This window comes from Barbus barbus (genome assembly GCF_936440315.1).
Source record: "Barbus barbus genome assembly, chromosome: 13".
In the NCBI taxonomy this organism is placed as follows: Eukaryota; Metazoa; Chordata; class Actinopteri; order Cypriniformes; family Cyprinidae; genus Barbus; species Barbus barbus.
The window spans coordinates 32,292,469-32,310,684 of record NC_136741.1 but is presented as its reverse complement, the minus strand read 5'-3'; the positions used below and the strand labels follow the sequence as shown (position 1 = coordinate 32,310,684).

The window sequence follows — 18,216 nt, the reverse complement described above, 5'->3', positions numbered from 1 at the left end:
TGTGAAGAATCAGAGCAAATATTAGTTATGAATGCATATTTATTACGCATTGGTTCTGGCCTAACTAATTTAGTCATGTTTTATTTACTATTTAGGAGGACTAGATAGAAGACATGAGAGAAAAAGCAGGTGGAGTTGAGAGAGATTTGTGGGTGTAGAATTGATTTAATAAAATCATATCCTTGACACAATAAAAAAACAAAAACATGCAGAGACGAGGCATCCTTCTGAATTATATTGGATCTAAATTTCTGATCTGATGGTCGCTTAATAAAGACTTTTATGTGTGATGATCGTTCGCGCCACCTGCTGGTCACTTCCGCTCTACAACGACGCGTTTTCCCGTCTTCCCTTGCGGAGCACTCGCGTCACATGACGAATTCCCCAACAACCAATAGGATTCCAGTTAAGTTCTCCATCTGACCAATCAAACATCAGGTAATATTTAAAGGTATTTAAGAGTGGGATATTTGAAATTAAACCGCCAGAGTGTGAGCGGCTGAGGAGAGCAACAGAAGATATTTTAATGATTTTCTCCTAATTAAGTCCCGCACACGGCTGGTTTATCGAGTGGTAGCGGATTATTATCGAGTGGTAGCGGGTTATTAACACGGAGAGGGGGAATCATCGCGTTTCTGGAGGATTTGAGGAGGGTTTTTCGCTGAAGGAGGTAACGTTACGACGACAAAACGCTTCTGAATGCGTTTATTATTGACGGATTCTTTTCTTCAAAGGTTTTAATCTGAGAAAGTTGGTTGTTTTACATGATTTAAGTGATGAAGGTGTTTGATGGGAATGTTAGTTTGTCGTTCATCTGAACGGGTGCCGCCGTGTTAGGCCTCGATCTCCCCGTGCTTTATTATCGCTATATCTTTCTTCAATCTTACTGTAATAATATAATGACTTCAGCTCATTATGTGACTGAGGTTGTGTTGTGATGCATGTGTTGTATTTAATGAATAATGTCGTTGTTTAAATCAGATGGAAACCGCTTCAAGAGCCAAATCCAGCAGAGATCCGAGTATTCATCGACCTGAGAATGAGAAGGTATTTCAGATTAACTTCTGTTTATTCTCTGCAAGGCTGCATACTGTCTTTATATACGTTTAGCAATCGTCTATCAACTAAAAATCATAATTTTAAATGTTTCACCCCCCGTTATTTCCTGTCGCTTCAGAATTACAGTAGTTTTCTTCTGTTCTCTATATGCAGTTATTATTCAGATCTGTGCTTATTATACAGTAAAGACTGAGCTGTTATTTAGCAGATAGATGCATTTCAAGAGTTTATTTGCAAAAACAGAACATTTTCTAAAATCATGTTTTTGTGTTAGTTAGCTGTATTTAGTTTAAATTAATCAAAATAACCCAACTGCAGTTTTGATTGAGATTAATTGGAATGCACAATGAAAAAACACAATTTTATTATTAAAAACTTGAAAAAATTAACTCATTTATTTACAAGGCAGTTTGAAAATGACAGAAACAGTAGAAATAGTTACATTTTTGATGCAGTGAAACGTTTTATGCAATGAATACGGTGTATATATATATATATATATATATATATATATATATATATTGCAATCAAAATCATTATTTGAATGTTTTCCCTTTAAACAGTTGCTTTTTAGCTCAATTTTGTGTTCTCATGAAGAGTTCTTTTCATTTGGTATTTCAGGAGAGTTTAATTTGATTTATTTCAGTGAAAGTGGCGTTTGTTTTAAGACTCCTCCTGGTTTTCTTATTTCTGTCTGTTGTCTGTATGCATGTAGATTTAGGCAATGCTGAATCTCACGTTCAGATCTGTATTTACTGAGAAGGTAAATAGTGCGTTGTCATAGCTGATGGTCTTGTCCAGAGTTATTTATAGTATAATTATTGCAATGACTAATTGTTCAGAAACACTCGTGCATGAATCTGTTTTTGACTCCCGTGTGATGTGTTCATGTTGTGCAGGTTTCTGCCGGCGGACCCAAGAGGGTTCCGGTGACCCAGAGCGGTCAGAAGCCCGTGTCGACGCGTGTTCTCGGCACGACCCCGGGGCCACAGCGCATTCCACGCCCTGCAAATCAGCAGAAGCCCCTCGGACCCCCAGTTTCTGTCAAAACCATGTGTCCAGGAGATCAGAACATCAATCCAGATCAACTCAAAACAGCAACGCAGACCAAACAGCAGCCAAAGTCGCTTCCTGTAGCTGAGCCTACAAAAAGTGCTGAACCCAGCAAACAGGACAAACCTCCGCGTAAGCATGACTTCTGCGGATACATCTGATCTTATAACACTGCGTCACATTGAAAACATTATAATCATTTTCTGTTGCTTTCCAGAAACTCCTTCCTCTGGAACATGCAATACTGCCAAGTAAGTCATTTACAGTTTGTTTTATTTTGTGTGACTACATTAAGTTTTTACACTTAAGTGCAGTTGTCACCTCAACTGGAGAAAAATGAAAGAAAACACCCAAAATACACCTAGGTGTGGTGTTTTATTTTATTTTTAATAAAACTACTGATTTGCATTCTTAGATTGCATATCTTTAAAGGGTTTATTTTCTCTGTTACATACACCAAACTTAAGTTGTATTCCTCTCTATATTCTGAAGGTTTGTTCCTATCGTTTACACTGATTTATACAACACTTTATTCCTAACATGAAGATGTTTTCTGTCTATTGACAGTATTTTCTGATCTATGGAGTAATCCCGGTGGAAAAACCTTTAACTCTAATATGACTACAATCAAACCAGAATTATGAACCTGATTTATCCAATGTTCAGATCTATGTTCTGGAAATGTATGCAAAAGTGCATAATTAATTAGATAAGGCCTCAGTTGCATATTTAAACATCTCAGAAAATACAAAATTGCTATTTTTATTGTAATTAACTAGGCAAGTAGGATATCAATTAGTTTTTTTTTTTTTAATGAAATTTATTTGCAAAAACAACACATTTCTTCTTTTTCAAAAATCATATTTTTGTGTTATTGTATTAGTTAGCTGCCTTTTTTTGTTTGTTTTGTTTTTTACCTAAATAAAATAACCCAACAGCAGTTTGAATGAGAGTAATTGGAGTGCACAATGAAAAAGCTTGATTTCTGAGAATCGTTCAAAACGGGGTTATCTGTTTTTGCAAATGAACTCATATGTTCCTGAGTGTTTTTCAAATGGCTCATGGACATAGTCTGTCTAATGATCTTTTGGAAAGACTTGTATTTTCTGTCCTTGTGTTTAATGCTGCAGTGCTCTCAAAATCAGTCAACGGTCATGACGGTCTGTGTCTGTTCTCTAGGAAAGCATGGAGTTTGGAGAATTTCGACATCGGCCGAGCTCTGGGCAAAGGCAAGTTTGGAAGTGTGTATCTGGCCAGGGAACGTCAGACCAAGTTCATCCTGGCGCTCAAAGTTCTGTTCAAAAAGCAGCTGGAGAAAGCTGGAGTGGAGCACCAGCTGCGGAGGGAGGTGGAGATACAGTCACATCTCAGGTAGAACTTCTCACCGTCTGCCTGCTTTTATCACTCCGGAGTCGTTTCTCTGGGAGCATTTGCAGACTTCAGCGCTGAGTAGAGTTTGGTCTCGAGAACTGGTTCAAATGCACACACAAGCGTCAAAATATCCTCGTAAACGGTCAGTTTTGTCTTAAGTGAATGTAAAGATTTAAGTGTTACAAAAGCGATTTCTATATTGTATCTGTGCATTCAGTCTAATAATATTATAATACATGACCGCAGCCTTAAACCTGTTCCTGTTTGTCATTAAAATTAATCGAAGAACTGAATAATTCATAACACTTAATTTTAAAAGTACTAATTAATAAATAAAACTGAGTAATTTGTGACTTCAAGGATTAATCTTATTTTTAAAGAGAACTATGCCGTTATTTTATTTGATTATTTAAATTTCCTATTTATTTAAATTTAAATAAAGTCTTCCTTTAATTTTTTACAAATATCAATTCAAAAGTAACACTGTTTTTTAGGCGGCTGATTTGTTTATGGTATTCAGCTGCAAGAATGTTTTACAAATGATAGAATAAATATTTAATGTCTAAATGTTTTATTAATTTTCTTCTACTTTATTGAAATCTGATTAAGAATAAGAATTGCACTGGGACCATGCATTTGGAAATGAAGATGTTTTGTGAACTTACTGTCTCCTTTCAGACATCCCAATATCCTGCGTCTTTATGGTTATTTCCACGACACGGCGCGTGTTTATCTCATCCTGGAGTTCGCTCCTAAAGGAGAGCTGTATGGAGAGCTCCAGCGCTGCGGGACCTTTGATGACCAGAGAAGTGCCACGGTGAGAAACCACATCAGGGATCATGATTGATGTATGAAAGCTGATAACATCTCATAATAATGTGCATATATGGTCTGCTTGCAGTATATAATGGAGCTCGCAGACGCTCTGAGCTACTGTCACTCCAAGAACGTGATTCATAGAGACATTAAACCAGAAAATCTGCTTCTGGGGTCCAATGGTGAACTGAAGATCGCAGACTTTGGATGGTCTGTCCACACGCCCTCCTCCAGGTCAGCCTTCTGCTTGCATAAGCAGGTGTAATAACTTTGGTTTTGCGCATGTCGTCATTGTTTTTGTTTCATTAACCTTTAAAGTGCCATAGTGTTGAGCGATATGCTTAATTTTAATATCATCCTAGTGTCAGGCTGTGACAGCGCTGATACACGATATGTGACCCGTGCTGGCAAAATGAGTGTGACTGTGCACGGGATAATTCTGTGCTTCAGACAACAAAAGTGATGCGTACCTGCAGCACAAAAGCAGTTATCAGTAGCACAGGTATATTTGTAGCAGTAGACAATACATTGTACAGGTCAATTATACCTTTTTTTTTTAAATTTTTTTTTTTATGCCAAAAATCATTAGGATATTAAGTAAAGATCATGTTCCATGAAGATATGTTGAATATTTCCTATCGTAAGTATATCAAAACTTAATTTTTGATTAGTAATATGCATTGCTAAGAACTTCATTTGAACAACTTTAAAGGAGATTTTCTCAATATTTAGATTTTTTTGCTCCCTCAGATTCCAGATTTTCTAATAGTTGTATCTCAGACAAATATTGTCCTATCATAACCCATACATCAATGGAAAGATGATTTATTCAGCTTCAGATGATGCATAAATCTCAATTCAGTCCAGGGTCACAAATGTTGATTTTGGTCAATTCAGGTTTTCACAAATTAATTCATTAAGCCCTCGTTTAGCGATCCCAATCCTGCAAATAGTAATTAAACATCTAAAACTATTTTTTTTTTTTTACAGAGGAATACTGTTCTCTGCTCTCTTGCGCTGCCGCTGACTGATTATGAATCACACGCAGCGGTGCTTCCGACTGCACGATCCTGATAAATATACAAATACTGTATACACAGAAATACAGTATTTAGCAAACATAATCTGTTATGTCTTGAATGTTTGGGGAACTGTTGGGGAAAGCATCTGATGTGTTGCATTATATTAGATCTGTGGTGCAGTACAGTAGGTCTTACTATATAGGATAGGGCTGTCGCAATTCATCGATTTTAGTCGATTTTTAAAAATCGACTTCATTTTGCTCGCGTCGACTCGCCAGCAAAATACCGTAAGTGGTGCATTTCACGGATGAGAATGCATAAAACGCATTATTAGACTATTTTCCAAGGCTGCATGATTTATTAAACCCATTTAAAAATCACAATCAAGCATAATTGTGAATTCACAAATGCTATGATTTAATTAAATATATGCGATGCAGTTCTAGCACAGTATATGCACTTTAATTATTTACATGTGTGTAGGTTAGGTTTAAAAGAATTTAAGAGTGTGGTGTAACTGGTGTGTTTTATGTTGTAGAATAAAATGTGAAAGTATCGTGAGTTTGTCTGAACCGTGGACCTTATTTAAGGGATTTAACCAAAATCCCATTCAAAAAAACCCATAGACTCCGGGACGATGGAACCGGAAGTGCTAAAATGCTAACTCGCTTCTGGGTTTACCTGCAAAGTGCCAGTTCCACCACTCTATATTAAACCAGGATTAGATCGCGCAGTAATGTGTAATCATCATCAGGCCGTCGGAGCCGCTGCAGGGCTTTGTTGTGATGCATAATCTACATTAGCTCTATTCTTTATAATACAGTATGTATTTTAACAGTTTTGTTCAATAAAGCCGTATGATTTCTTGCTTTTGATACTTTATTTAAACTAATTATTGCATCATTGCTATTATATGTATTTTAAGTCGTTTTAAATGGTTTTTGTTCACTTACATCTATTTTTATTACCCAGGGCTTGACGCTTACCTTTTCCCCAAGGAGCACATGTGCTCCCAAGTCAAAACATTTAGGAGCGCATTAAAAAAAATTTAGGGGCGCAATGCAAATTTTTCAAATTAGGTGTTTTAGCTTAATAAGGGACAAAGAGACATTTACAAGCACAATTATTTAATTGATCAGAATACAGAAAGTACACAAGGTTTTTAAATAATTTTAGTTCAGACACTATTTAATAGGCTAATTATGTAATTAGTTATAATCCTATTAAACTGTGTCGGTATAAAATTCTCACAATAATCATTGAAGCTTTTGTCACGGTATATGCTTTTGTTTTTAAATCACAATATATAATTTCTAAGTGAAAAAAAGTGTTGTCCTCCTAACAGGTTAAATAACTTTATTAAAGATAATTTACTAAAAGACTTTTATAAAAAATGCATAAAAATATAAAGTAAACAAGTGTTTCAAGATTAGAGTGCAAAAGATTGTTCAAATGAACGAAAGAACAATAGGTAAGTAAGTCCCATTTGTTAACATTAGTTAAAGCAGGTGAACATTAACTAACAATGTGCAATAGCTAATTGTTGCAGTAGTTAATATTCTTTGTTAATGTTGATTAACTAACATAGTTGTTTTTTTTATTAATGTTAGCTTCATTGAATTATATTAAGACAACTTTTGATTTTATAATGTATTATTAAAAGTTGAAATTAAGATAGCATTATTAATAAATACAGTCATTGTTTTTTTCATGTTAACTAATGTAACAATAATAACGAATCAGTCGTTGATATATAGATAGGCCCACTGTTCTCTATTATAGATCAGTGGATGGGCCATGCTTTAGCTTAGAAACAATGTTTGAAAATAAATAGCTCATTAAGTTTTTAAGTAAGAATTATTTGATGCTATTGTGAAGACTAAAGCGAATATAAATATCTAAATGACTGAGTGTGAAACATTATTTACACAGTTTTAGGAAAGTAGCGCAGCTGATTTGTTTACTGGGTTACCGGGGTAACGGCAGCGGCAGCGCCCTCTAGTGGCGAATGTGCGTCATTCAGCGCGTCTTCACTTTAACTCGCTCCGCTTTTCTTCTCATCTGTGCTCATTTAAATTAAACCGTCGCCTTTTTAAAGTTCTAAAGCAATCATATGAGGCTGCATCGCAATTTTTCCATAAATAAACAGTATAAATTAATACGTTTGTTATAGGCTACTGTATAAATTAGGCTGTTTTGTATTTTGTTTTGTATTCGCACTTGTGCTCCTAAATACATTTTCCAGTTCGCACACATCTATTTTTAGTCGCAAATGCGAGTGAAATGCTCGCACTGTCGAGCCCTGTTACCACAAAAAAATTATAATTATAGGCCCCTATGAAATCAGTTTTATTTCCAAATTTATTTTTTTCCCTTTTCATTTGTCCATACTCTGTTTTAATGGTTAAATTAAATGTGATTAATCAACAAGTCTGTCTAATTAATTGAGTTTTACGGTTTTATCTTTACCAAATTCTTTTTTTCCACTATTTTCTGGATTCTATTTTAATGGTTCAATTTAAAGTTTAACTATCAAAAGCATCTGCAATTAATTTTTAATTGCAGATATACTGTGCGCATTTTTCACCTAAATTCTGGTAAATACCCCTTTAAAACGTGTTTTTGGTTATTGTATTGTTAGTCGACTAGAACACGTGGATATGTTTTCATTCTCTCACTAATACTGAACTTTGATTTCAGTGATTATGAGATGGACACTTGCTGCTTGCACTTTTGCTTTAAAGGATTTCATAGAAATTTGGAGTTCATTTGGTTTAAAAATGTTAAATTATTCGATCAATCTGAAAGATTAGTAGGTAGATTAATCGTAATAAGTTGTTAGTGGCAGCCCTACTATAGGCTTTCTGTCTCAATGTTAATCTAACATTAAAAGAGAAGATTACTGCTCTTGATTGAACTGGGGCCTGTTTCATAAGATTACCAAATAAGACAGGTTTATTTCAGTTAGTCTGATTTATTTTGAACCAAATCAACTGACAAAGTCAGATGAACTGAAACCTGGTTTATTTGGTAAACTTGTTTTATAAAACGGGCCCCTGCTTTTGTAGTTTTAATAATCAATTTATTTGTAATAAACACACTGAAGTGATTTTTACACTTGCTTATTTTTCTTACTTGAATGCATTTTAGATGAAAAAAGAAATGCACTAGGCCTATTTTTCTTTTTTATCTTATTTTTTGCATCTGTTCTCATTTTTAATAAATAAAATAAAAAATGGCTATATTGTGATTATTAATATAGTAAATAATATTAAGAAAGGAAGTGGAGGAAACAGTGCAGCGTTGCTCGGTGGTTTTGCTTTGGAAGCTTCAGAAAACTACTACTTGGTTTTTCTCAGAATTGAGTTTGCAGACTTCAAACGAGTGTAGCTCAGTCTTTTTGTCCGATTCCAACAACTCTTATATCATTTTGAAGGTCTTTTAATGGAAAATGTGAAAATGAAGAGAATTTGCGACTCATGACTCGTTTTGCCAGCACAGGTCACATTATCGTGCTATTTTAATCATTTACTTGGTTCATTGCCAGAAAGTAAACCAACTCCCGCATGAGGCTAAAAGCAGCCTAAAGGCCTCAGCTCATGGTGGTCTTGATTTCCTGAGGAGGGTGTTTTTGTGTGTTGGTTTAGTGTTATTGTGTTTATCGTGCGTCTGTTGCTGTCTGTCAGGAGGTCGACGCTGTGCGGTACGCTGGACTACCTTCCTCCAGAGATGATTGAGGGCAAGACGCACGATGAGAAGGTGGATCTGTGGAGTCTCGGAGTGCTCTGCTATGAGTTTCTGGTTGGCCGTCCACCGTTTGAAACAAAGAGCCATGAGGAAACGTACCGCAAGATTTCTAGAGTAAGTGAAATATTCAGAAACTCCTAGTGATCAGCAAAGAAAAGAGAATCTTTCTCCTCTTGTTGCACATACTGCTCATTTCTGTTTAAGACACTGAAAATGCTAATCTATTAAAAAAAAAAAAAAAATTGTATAATTAATTGGGTGCCCTTCAGGTTAGAATTGTTAGGATCTACATGATGACTACAAAATAAATTGCGTTCTTTTCTTTTCCTTTTTAAGCTTATGTATTATTGTGGTAACACTCCACAGTAAAATTAATTTAATGCATTAACTCTTACAATAAAATGTTTAACAGCTGTTATTAATTTAGAAATGCACTGTTCTTCATTCATCAATTTAATTTTGAATGTATTAAAAAAAGCTAACAATTCAAATGTTACTGTGTAGAAATGAAGACTAAACTAGGTTAGTATATGCTGTAAAAGTATTAAATCATGATCCTAATGTGATAAATAGAACCTTATAAAGTGTTACTAGTGTAATTGTGTCCAGGGCTGCATTAAAGGTAATTGAGTGATCAGAGGCTCTTGTTGATTAATTTCATAAACACATAATTGTCATGTGTTCTATATTAATATATGAATGTTCTGCTTTTGTGCTGTTTAGATCAGCTGACTCTTTAGACTGAGATACCTGCAAGTGTCTTGCAAAATCACTTTGAACCTCTGTTTTATGTAGATCTTATTTGTATATTATGTCTTCTATATTTTACCATCTCTCTCTGGTTCTCTCCAGGTTGAGTTTACATATCCTGCTCATGTGAGCGAGGGCAGCAGAGACCTGATAAACCGATTGCTCAAACACAACCCCATGCACCGTCTCCCTATCCAGGGTGTCATGCTGCACCCGTGGGTGCTGGAGAACTCCTCCAAGAACACAACCAACAGCTAGAACCCAGTGCTGGAGAACTCCTCCAAGAACACAACCAACAACTAGAACCCAGTCCATTCTTCAGACCTCAACTTGCAGAACAAAACACACTGTCAGTAATTCATCTTACTGATCTCTTGTTGTTTTTACGTGTCGTGGTGTTCATATGCTACAATTTACATGCATTTGTAAATATGTAATTAAGCCACATTGTAAAGCTTCAACAATTGATTGAAATAATAAATACTCTTTTAATATTACTTAAGGAGCTCAATAGGACTTTTAATGTATTTGTTTTTTGTGTGTAGGAATAAATTCCTTTAAGATGAAACCATGTTGAATTACTTTTATATTAAAATACTTGGATTTCAAGATCTGAATGCTGTTTGCTCTGTTATTAGTGTCGGGGAAAGTTACTTTTAAAAGTAATGCGTTACAATATTGCCTTACTCCCTAAAAAAAGTAACTAATCACGTTACTTTTTACTGAAAGCAATGTTGCGTTACTTTTTAAATATGAGCAGGGCTTGATTGTTTTTAAGAAGTTCTAATGTAAAAGCCCTTTCACACCAGAAAGTGCACTGAATAAAGCTCAGACTGAATAAAGCTCAGACTGAATAAAGCTCAGACTGAATAAAGCTCAGACTGAGTAAACCTGAGACTGAATAAACCTGAGACTGAATAAACCTGAGACTGAATAAAGCTGAGACTGAATAAAGCTCAGACTGAATAAACCTGCGACTGAATAAAGCTCAGACTGAATAAAGCTGAGACTGAATAAAGCTGAGACTGAATAAAGCTGAGACTGAATAAACCTGAGACTGAATAAACCTGAGACTGAATAAAGCTCAGACTGAATAAAGCTCAGACTGAATAAACCTGAGACTGAATAAAGCTCAGACTGAATAAACCTGAGACTGAATAAAGCTGAGACTGAATAAACCTGAGACTGAATAAAGCTCAGACTGAATAAAGCTGAGACTGAATAAACCTGAGACTGAATAAAGCTCAGACTGAATAAAGCTGAGACTGAATAAAGCTGAGACTGAATAAAGCTCAGACTGAATAAAGCTGAGACTGAATAAACCTGAGACTGAATAAAGCTCAGACTGAATAAAGCTCAGACTGAATAAACCTGAGACTGAATAAAGCTCAGACTGAATAAAGCTCAGACTGAATAAAGCTCAGACTGAATAAACCTGAGACTGAATAAAGCTCAGACTGAATAAACCTGAGACTGAATAAACCTGAGACTGAATAAAGTTCAGACTGAATAAAGCTGAGACTGAATAATGAATAAACCTGAGACTGAATAAAGCTCAGACTGAATAAACCTGAGACTGAATAAAGCTCAGACTGAATAAAGCTGAGACTGAATAAAGCTGAGACTGAATAAACCTGAGACTGAATAAAGTTCAGACTGAATAAAGCTGAGACTGAATAATGAATAAACCTGAGACTGAATAAAGCTCAGACTGAATAAACCTGAGACTGAATAAACCTGAGACTGAATAAAGTTCAGACTGAATAAAGCTGAGACTGAATAATGAATAAACCTGAGACTGAATAAACCTGAGACTGAATAAACCTGAGACTGAATAAAGCTCAGACTGAATAAAGCTGAGACTGAATAAACCTGAGACTGAATAAAGCTCAGACTGAATAAACCTGAGACTGAATAAACCTGAGACTGAATAAAGCTCAGACTGAAGGAAGAGTAAATGCAGAACCCAGGAGAAGAAGGTTCAACACTCTTCAGCAGTAAAACTAAACCATGAAGCACAGTTGTTAGTTTATCTAAAGTCATTTTTGCTTATGGTTGAACTGGATCATCAAAGGTCAGCAGCAAAGATATTGGTTAATAAAATGGGATTAAACACATTTGTGTTTTACATATTTATTTCTTAAAAGTAATCTGATTACGTAACTTGTTACCCCCAGCACTGGTTATTCAGTCTCAGGTTTAATTATCAGTAGGGTCTGTTCTGGTGTTGCTATGAACTGGTTTGAAACCGAACCACTAGTTAATAATAAATGAGAAGTAAGCGGGTGTTTAATTGTTTATTTCGATCACATCTCGTTGGCGCTTTCGCATATTCAAATTTGGCGCCTCTCGGAGTGACGGTTGGTGTTCGTTAATGAGATGCAGGCGCGAGATTAGAGTCTCTGAATAACTCGCAATTTGCTTTATTTTATAGTTATTTTTAATGTTTGATGGGTTTTGTTCAGTGGAAACCGCATTCAGGAGATTCTGCTGCTAATATCTGGCGACTGTGTGATTTGAGAACAGTTTTACGGGTTTAGAGCGACAAGAGGGTGAGTAAATACACTTCTGTCTTTGAAAACGGGTTTTAACTAAATATTATTCTAATCTCTGGCGAATTTAGCCTCCGTTTACAAACCATCACCACAGTTCATATACAAAAAGCGCTCCTGTGACAGTCTGAATGTTATGTGCAGCCAGCAGTGTTTAGGCGCTTAAAGCGTTTCTCTTTGTGAGCTCTGTTCAAGCAGACATCTTCAGTGTGGAGCCTGCTTCAGCTGCTGTGATGTGCTTTTATAATCCTGTCAAATGTGTTCTGTACAGCACAGTGTTTCATGAAGCCGCCAGACGGCGCTACAGTCACGGTTTCTCGAGCTCGTGGTGCAGTAATGAGAAAATGGCTCCTCTGGTTGAACTCGATTTCCCACAATCCAACGCGACCGATCTCTGACACAGTTCTTCACTGGCGTTTATTTAATATAGAAACGCTCTCAAATCTCTTCTTTCAGCTGCTGTGACGCTGCAGGAGTGTAAAGCTAAACTACATTTTTTAGTGAATCTTTTGAAATGTCTTATGTAGCTTTTTACTATGTGTTCCTATAGAATTTAAGTGTAGAACCATTTTGATATTATTTATTTTGGTCTTTTCGAATGCTGTGTTGAGGCGCGTGCAGCCATGCGCGATCTGTGTGTTTATTCTTGCTCATCTGATCGTCAGTAAGTGGGAAACAGTGCAGATGTGTGGCATGTGTTACCTGCGGAATCAGAGCCCAGAGAGAAAATCTGTCGCTTTTTCTGCACGACTTCACTTCATTCTGTTGCGCTTTATGAAGCAGTTGCGTTTATCATTTGCATTGCGATTTATGTAAACGCTCAGTCCATTTGAAGACTGAAATAATTCATATAAATCCATAGGATAATATGTAATGCATTTATCAGCTGCGGTCATTATTTCTCACATTGCAAAACTAAATTAAAGCTGGCTGTTTTTGCAATTGTGATGAGCAATATGTGCAATAATGCATCAAATAAGGCTTTTATTTCTCTGTTCCGTTCATTCAGGACTGATCAGAAAACGCGTTTGCTGTGCTGTATGTGAAGCCATCAGATGCAGATGTGCAGTCTTTACATGCAGCTGGGAATAAATCTCTGAGAGGGACTCCACTGATTTATTTCGTAGATTTATTCTGTTTTGAAGGGAAAAGATGCACGTGTTTCATTTTTCCATATCACACAAAACCAAAAAACAGTTGTACAATATAATTTCACGCGTTTCTTTATTCTTCAGTATATTCATTTTCACGATATATGATAACGATTTTGTGATATACATTCCATCTTTTAAACCACAAGAACACAACACATACGGTTTTATAACATTTCCACAGCACCCATTGGATTGCACAAAATGAATAAATGTCTTATGCAAGTCCCTTGATTTCGATCCATCGACTCTATAATAAATCTCACCGAGGGGAACATGAACATTATTAATTGTTTTAAATTACGACATTTGATATCCGATAAACAACGCAATGCTCCAAATCTAAATTTAGCGATTTGATTTGATGGGATGTTTTAATTTCCGAGTGATATTCGTTTTCCTCTTCATTATCTTCATCTTCAGCGACTCTTTCTTGTTCGTTATTCGATGTTTTGTAAAAATACGAGTCTCTTTGTATGATTTCTGTCAGAGAGTGTGAATAAAACCCTCGTTTCTTCTGAATATCTCTAATACTGCATGGACATCATACGATCAAAATGCATAGTTAAAGTACTTCTATTCACCGTCCAGTATGCTGTCTTTATTATTATTTTCTATCTTGTCCTCTCAGATTTGGTTCAGTAAATGCAAACGATAATAATTAAGACTTAGGCTATACGTGTCCTCAGATCGAATTGAGGAGAATCCAATCAATTTATTTTAAACATACTCTGTGTTTATTGCAGTCCCTTGTTATTAATTGGTTATGTTTTTGTTCTCAGTCGTGTATATTGCAGGAGATTTGCCCTCTCACAGCATTGCTTTGCTCAGCTGAATGTCTTGCACTCAAATGAAATGATTCCCGTGGAGCCGGGCCAAATCAAAGCTGAAATAAATTCCCTTTAAACTACTTTCTCGCTTAACAACAAAAATATAGGTTTGCTCTGGTATCTATTTGTGTAGCGCGCGGCTGTCCAAGGCATTTCTCATGTGGATGCGTAAAGAATCGCGGATTTATTGTGTGTTCAGGTCAGATTTGAATGAATCTGCACTCTTAAAAATAAAAGTTCTTTATTGGCATCGATGGTTCTATGAAGAACCTTGAACATCCATGGAACCAGGTTCTTTATAGCTGGAAAAATTGTTATTTTTGGAACTGTTCACTGAAAGCTTCTTTTGGGAACCAAAAACAGTTCTTCTGCAAAAACACCCTTTTGGAACCTTTATTTTTAAGAGCGGCATGGGTTAAAAGCTTTTTATTTATTTATTTATTTTTGTGGGGGAAACTTATGTGGGATGTGTAACACTTATCACCAAACTACCACCGCTCATCGTTTTCCAGACTAATCGGACAGGTTGTATTTGTACGCCTCGATGAGGCCCTCGACGGAATGGATGAAGCCAGAAATACTGCATATACCCCCGATCACGAATATGGCGACGTCGAAGAAGACCTGATGCCACAAGAGCTTTCTCCACAACAACTTGAGATGAAATAAGCTGGGGAGGAGAAAGCACAAACCCGCGCCCGTCAAGCTTCCCGTTAGGCCCATGAGGAGCGCAAAGTGCGGCACGTAAATAGCCATAAGCATAGTGAACACAACTAGTGCGCAGCGGAGCGAAAGACCCCACGATTTGAGACGCCCGTCGCCCCCGTAGCAATCCGGAAAAAACGCACGCCCTCCTTCTTGGAAGAAAGACTTTTCCAGGACATCCACGGCGGCGAAGAACGGCAGCGGGTATGAAAGCAGCGCCTTGGCCACCAAGAAGAGGTTAACGACGGCTCTGATGCTAGATGGCAGGTTGTCGGTGATCACCTCCTTGGTTTCGTCGGCCCACGTCAAATAAGCCACCAAGGCAAACAGGCCTTTGAGGATGCAGGCAGCGATGTGAGTCCAGTTCATCATGCAGTGGAACTCGCTGGGCTTCTGCATGTTCCCTTCCAGCGAAGGCAGGAAGATCTGCGAGGTGTAGCTGAAGACGATGATGCCGATGGAGATGGGGAACTTCTTGACGTCGATGTAGAACTTCACCTTGTCCCAGGCCCAGTCTCGCGCCCTGGAAAGACAGTATGCGATCACTAGGATGTTGATGATGAAGTGCGCTATAGTGCAGAGCAAGCTGAACTTGGACACGGCTTTGAGGTTCTTGAGGAAGGCGCAAGGCAGAAGACCGACGGTGGCGATGATGGCCCAAGACCTCTGGGACACGGGGAGGGTGGGGAAGCTGTTGTACATCAGGTTTCCGCTCACCACCACGTATAAAATGCAGGTCATCACCAGCTCGATGATTTGGGCTACGTTGACGACGTGACCTCCCAGCGTGGGGAAGCGTGGTGCGCAGCATGCATTGGCAATATCCACATACGAGTCTCTCACTCGTACCAGCTGGCCATCTTCGTTTTCTTCGTAGAGGCAACAGATGAGGATTTTCCCCGTGTAGCAGCACACGACCGCAGCGAATATAATGAGGAACAGTCCGAGATATCCGCCGTGGAGAATGGCGTAGGGTAACCCGAGAACAAACATGCCCTGGGGAGATAAGCAGAGGATGGCTTTACACAACAGAACGCTGCTTGTTTTTTCATGTTCACATTATAATTCGCTATGAAGTGCCCCATGCATTCTGTTCTATTCCATTGTATTTCTGAGCACAGTGCAGTTATACCCACACTCTTAAAAATAAAAGGTCGCTTCACAGAGATGCCATAAAAGAACCATTTTTGGTTCCACAAAGAACCATCTCTTTATAATCTTCTTTCACCACAAAGAACCTTTTGCGAAACAGAATGGTTATGGAACCATTTAGACAAAAAAGGTTCTTCTATGGCATCGTGAAGCACCTTTATTTTTAAGAGTGCGCTTTGGTCTTGGTGTCACGTTTTTGTTTTTTTACGGATTTGGCAAGTTCTGCGCCATCATCAGCTTCTACATTCACTGCAGGTGTTGTGATGGAGCATTAGGAATGCAGCTAAATTCAGTCCGACATTTCATTTGCTGTGAGCAAAGTCACGCTCACCTCATTGTGTCGTCATCATCAGGATGAATCGAATAGACAGGGAGTCACGTCACGGACGTCACTTTTGATATTAAGAGCTTGAACTGCGCACGATTAATTTTCACCGTGTGAATATGCATTTTTTGGCATTATCCAAAACATATTTTTAAGTTCTTTTAAAAAAAAAAATGCATACATTTCGGAACGGATATTTTTAATCGTAACATGTAAAAGGCACATTGTGCTCTCCAGTTTTACGCACGTCGAAAAAAGACGGAATTGCTCATGCAAACCCCACAAAATGCCAGTATAGAAATGCATTATGAATGGACTGCTTGAATACAGTTTTATAAAGCTCAACTCGTTGATGAACGTCCCCTAATATCAATCGGACCCCCGTGACACGACGTCAGCACAAGAAAAATGTATTAAACGTTTTGCCTCACAGAGGATATATATATATTGCAAACAGTTTTCACAAAACATTTCCATATTGCTCAATGCTAAAAACTTCAGAATGTTATTTTTTGATATGCATCGCCATGACGCGTAATGCCTCCTCACCTGGATCGCATTGGTCACGTTCCATCCTGCCTCCCAAGCAGTAATTCTTGGCTTGTCCGCGCTGGCGATCTCGGAGCAAAATCCGCCGTCTTTGGACGCTGAGGGCGGCGGACCCGTTCCATCCCTCTGGTAATGGCTGTCCCCTTCGACGGTCCCTTCTCCCCCCGTTTCCCCGCCGCCCTCTCCACCACCCATTTCCTCGTTTTTAAGGATGTCCATTTGAAGCCCCTGCCTGTGGTCATAGTCCAGATCATCGCAGGCGGCGAAGCCCAAACCCTCTTCATCGGTGGCGGCCTGGAAGCCCAGTTTGGCGAACATCCCACTCACCTTCGCCTGCGACTTATTGGTGACCGTGGTGGCCGCGTTGGACAGCTTGTTAGAGATCTTGCTTCTAATTAACGTGGCCATGATTGCTCTCCTAAATGAGACTGGTGTTAAAATTCCTCTTCAGATGTTTTTCTAGCTATATCGAATTTATTGTGCGACCGGAGCTCTTTGTCTGCGCATCGACGGAGCGAGAAGATCGTGGTGACGCGTGTTCGTTATCTCCAGCTCTGCCTGGTGGTTTTGCTAATTCCGTGGTTCATGCCACTCTCAGACGTAGATGATGCCTGGCACCTGCATCCTGTTCGCCCGCTCCTCTGTCTTTTTTTCTGGCCGGACTCTGATGCGCGCTTCTGTCCGGTGCGTAAAGGAGAACGCTCGCGGTTTTGCGCGGCTTTTTCGTTCTCTGTATTTGTGGCACAGCGTCGACTCCTGCGTTTCGGTGGCCGTCGCTGATGCCAATGCGGTACACGGGAGCTCGGGGGTGTTGAGAGAGAGGCACGTGTCACCGTCAGCCTGCCAATGCTAAGAGTCTCGCGCGTCTCCGGTTCCCAGTGCGCGCGCTACTCCGCACTCACACACAAAAAAACGGGGCAAAGATTTGCTGCATTTCTAGGGGAGGTGCTTGCAGGACCCCGTCCTCCTCTCCACTCTCATTATGCCCAATATGCTTGGTCACAACACCCAATGGCATCCGGGGTCTCATAGTGTTGCATAACTTTACGTATATATATAAACGTCTCCACGCATCGTACTAGGTCTTACATGGACACTAAAAGTGTTCTTGAAATATTCTTCTTGTCGCATTTT

At 38.3% G+C, this 18,216-nt stretch overlaps 2 protein-coding genes across 2 annotated transcripts; one reads left to right on the top strand and one right to left on the bottom strand.

Annotated features, from left to right (window-relative positions):
- Positions 1–465: 465 nt before the first annotated feature.
- On the top strand, positions 466–10,433 carry LOC306879089 (aurora kinase C-like). The gene is made up of 9 exons (XM_079431795.1): positions 466–670; positions 982–1,047; positions 1,959–2,244; positions 2,330–2,363; positions 3,292–3,483; positions 4,162–4,300; positions 4,385–4,533; positions 9,008–9,182; positions 9,921–10,433. Exons 2-9 carry the CDS (start codon positions 982–984, stop codon positions 10,074–10,076), a joined length of 1,197 nt encoding a protein of 398 aa, XP_079287921.1. The 5' UTR covers positions 466–670; the 3' UTR covers positions 10,077–10,433.
- Positions 10,434–13,483: 3,050 nt separating this feature from the next.
- LOC306878872 (vesicular inhibitory amino acid transporter-like) lies at positions 13,484–17,986 on the bottom strand. The gene is made up of 2 exons (XM_079431448.1): positions 17,083–17,986; positions 13,484–16,052 (listed from the first exon to the last, which is right to left on the bottom strand). Exons 1-2 carry the CDS (start codon positions 17,488–17,490, stop codon positions 14,865–14,867), a joined length of 1,596 nt encoding a protein of 531 aa, XP_079287574.1. The 5' UTR covers positions 17,491–17,986; the 3' UTR covers positions 13,484–14,864.
- Positions 17,987–18,216: the final 230 nt, after the last annotated feature.

What these genes read in the sequence shown, in the direction of transcription:
- LOC306879089 (XM_079431795.1), top strand. Translation starts at nt 982, where the DNA reads ATGGAAACCGCTTCAAGAGCCAAATCCAGCAGAGATCCGAGTATTCAT. An exon ending in GAGATACAGTCACATCTCAG is followed by an intron (nt 3,484 to 4,161) that starts GTAGAACTTCTC and finishes GTCTCCTTTCAG; the next exon opens with ACATCCCAATATCCTGCGTC. An exon ending in ATGACCAGAGAAGTGCCACG is followed by an intron (nt 4,301 to 4,384) that starts GTGAGAAACCAC and finishes GTCTGCTTGCAG; the next exon opens with TATATAATGGAGCTCGCAGA.
- LOC306878872 (XM_079431448.1), bottom strand. Translation starts at nt 17,490, where the DNA reads ATGGCCACGTTAATTAGAAGCAAGATCTCTAACAAGCTGTCCAACGCG. An exon ending in ACGTGACCAATGCGATCCAG is followed by an intron (nt 16,053 to 17,082) that starts GTGAGGAGGCAT and finishes TTATCTCCCCAG; the next exon opens with GGCATGTTTGTTCTCGGGTT.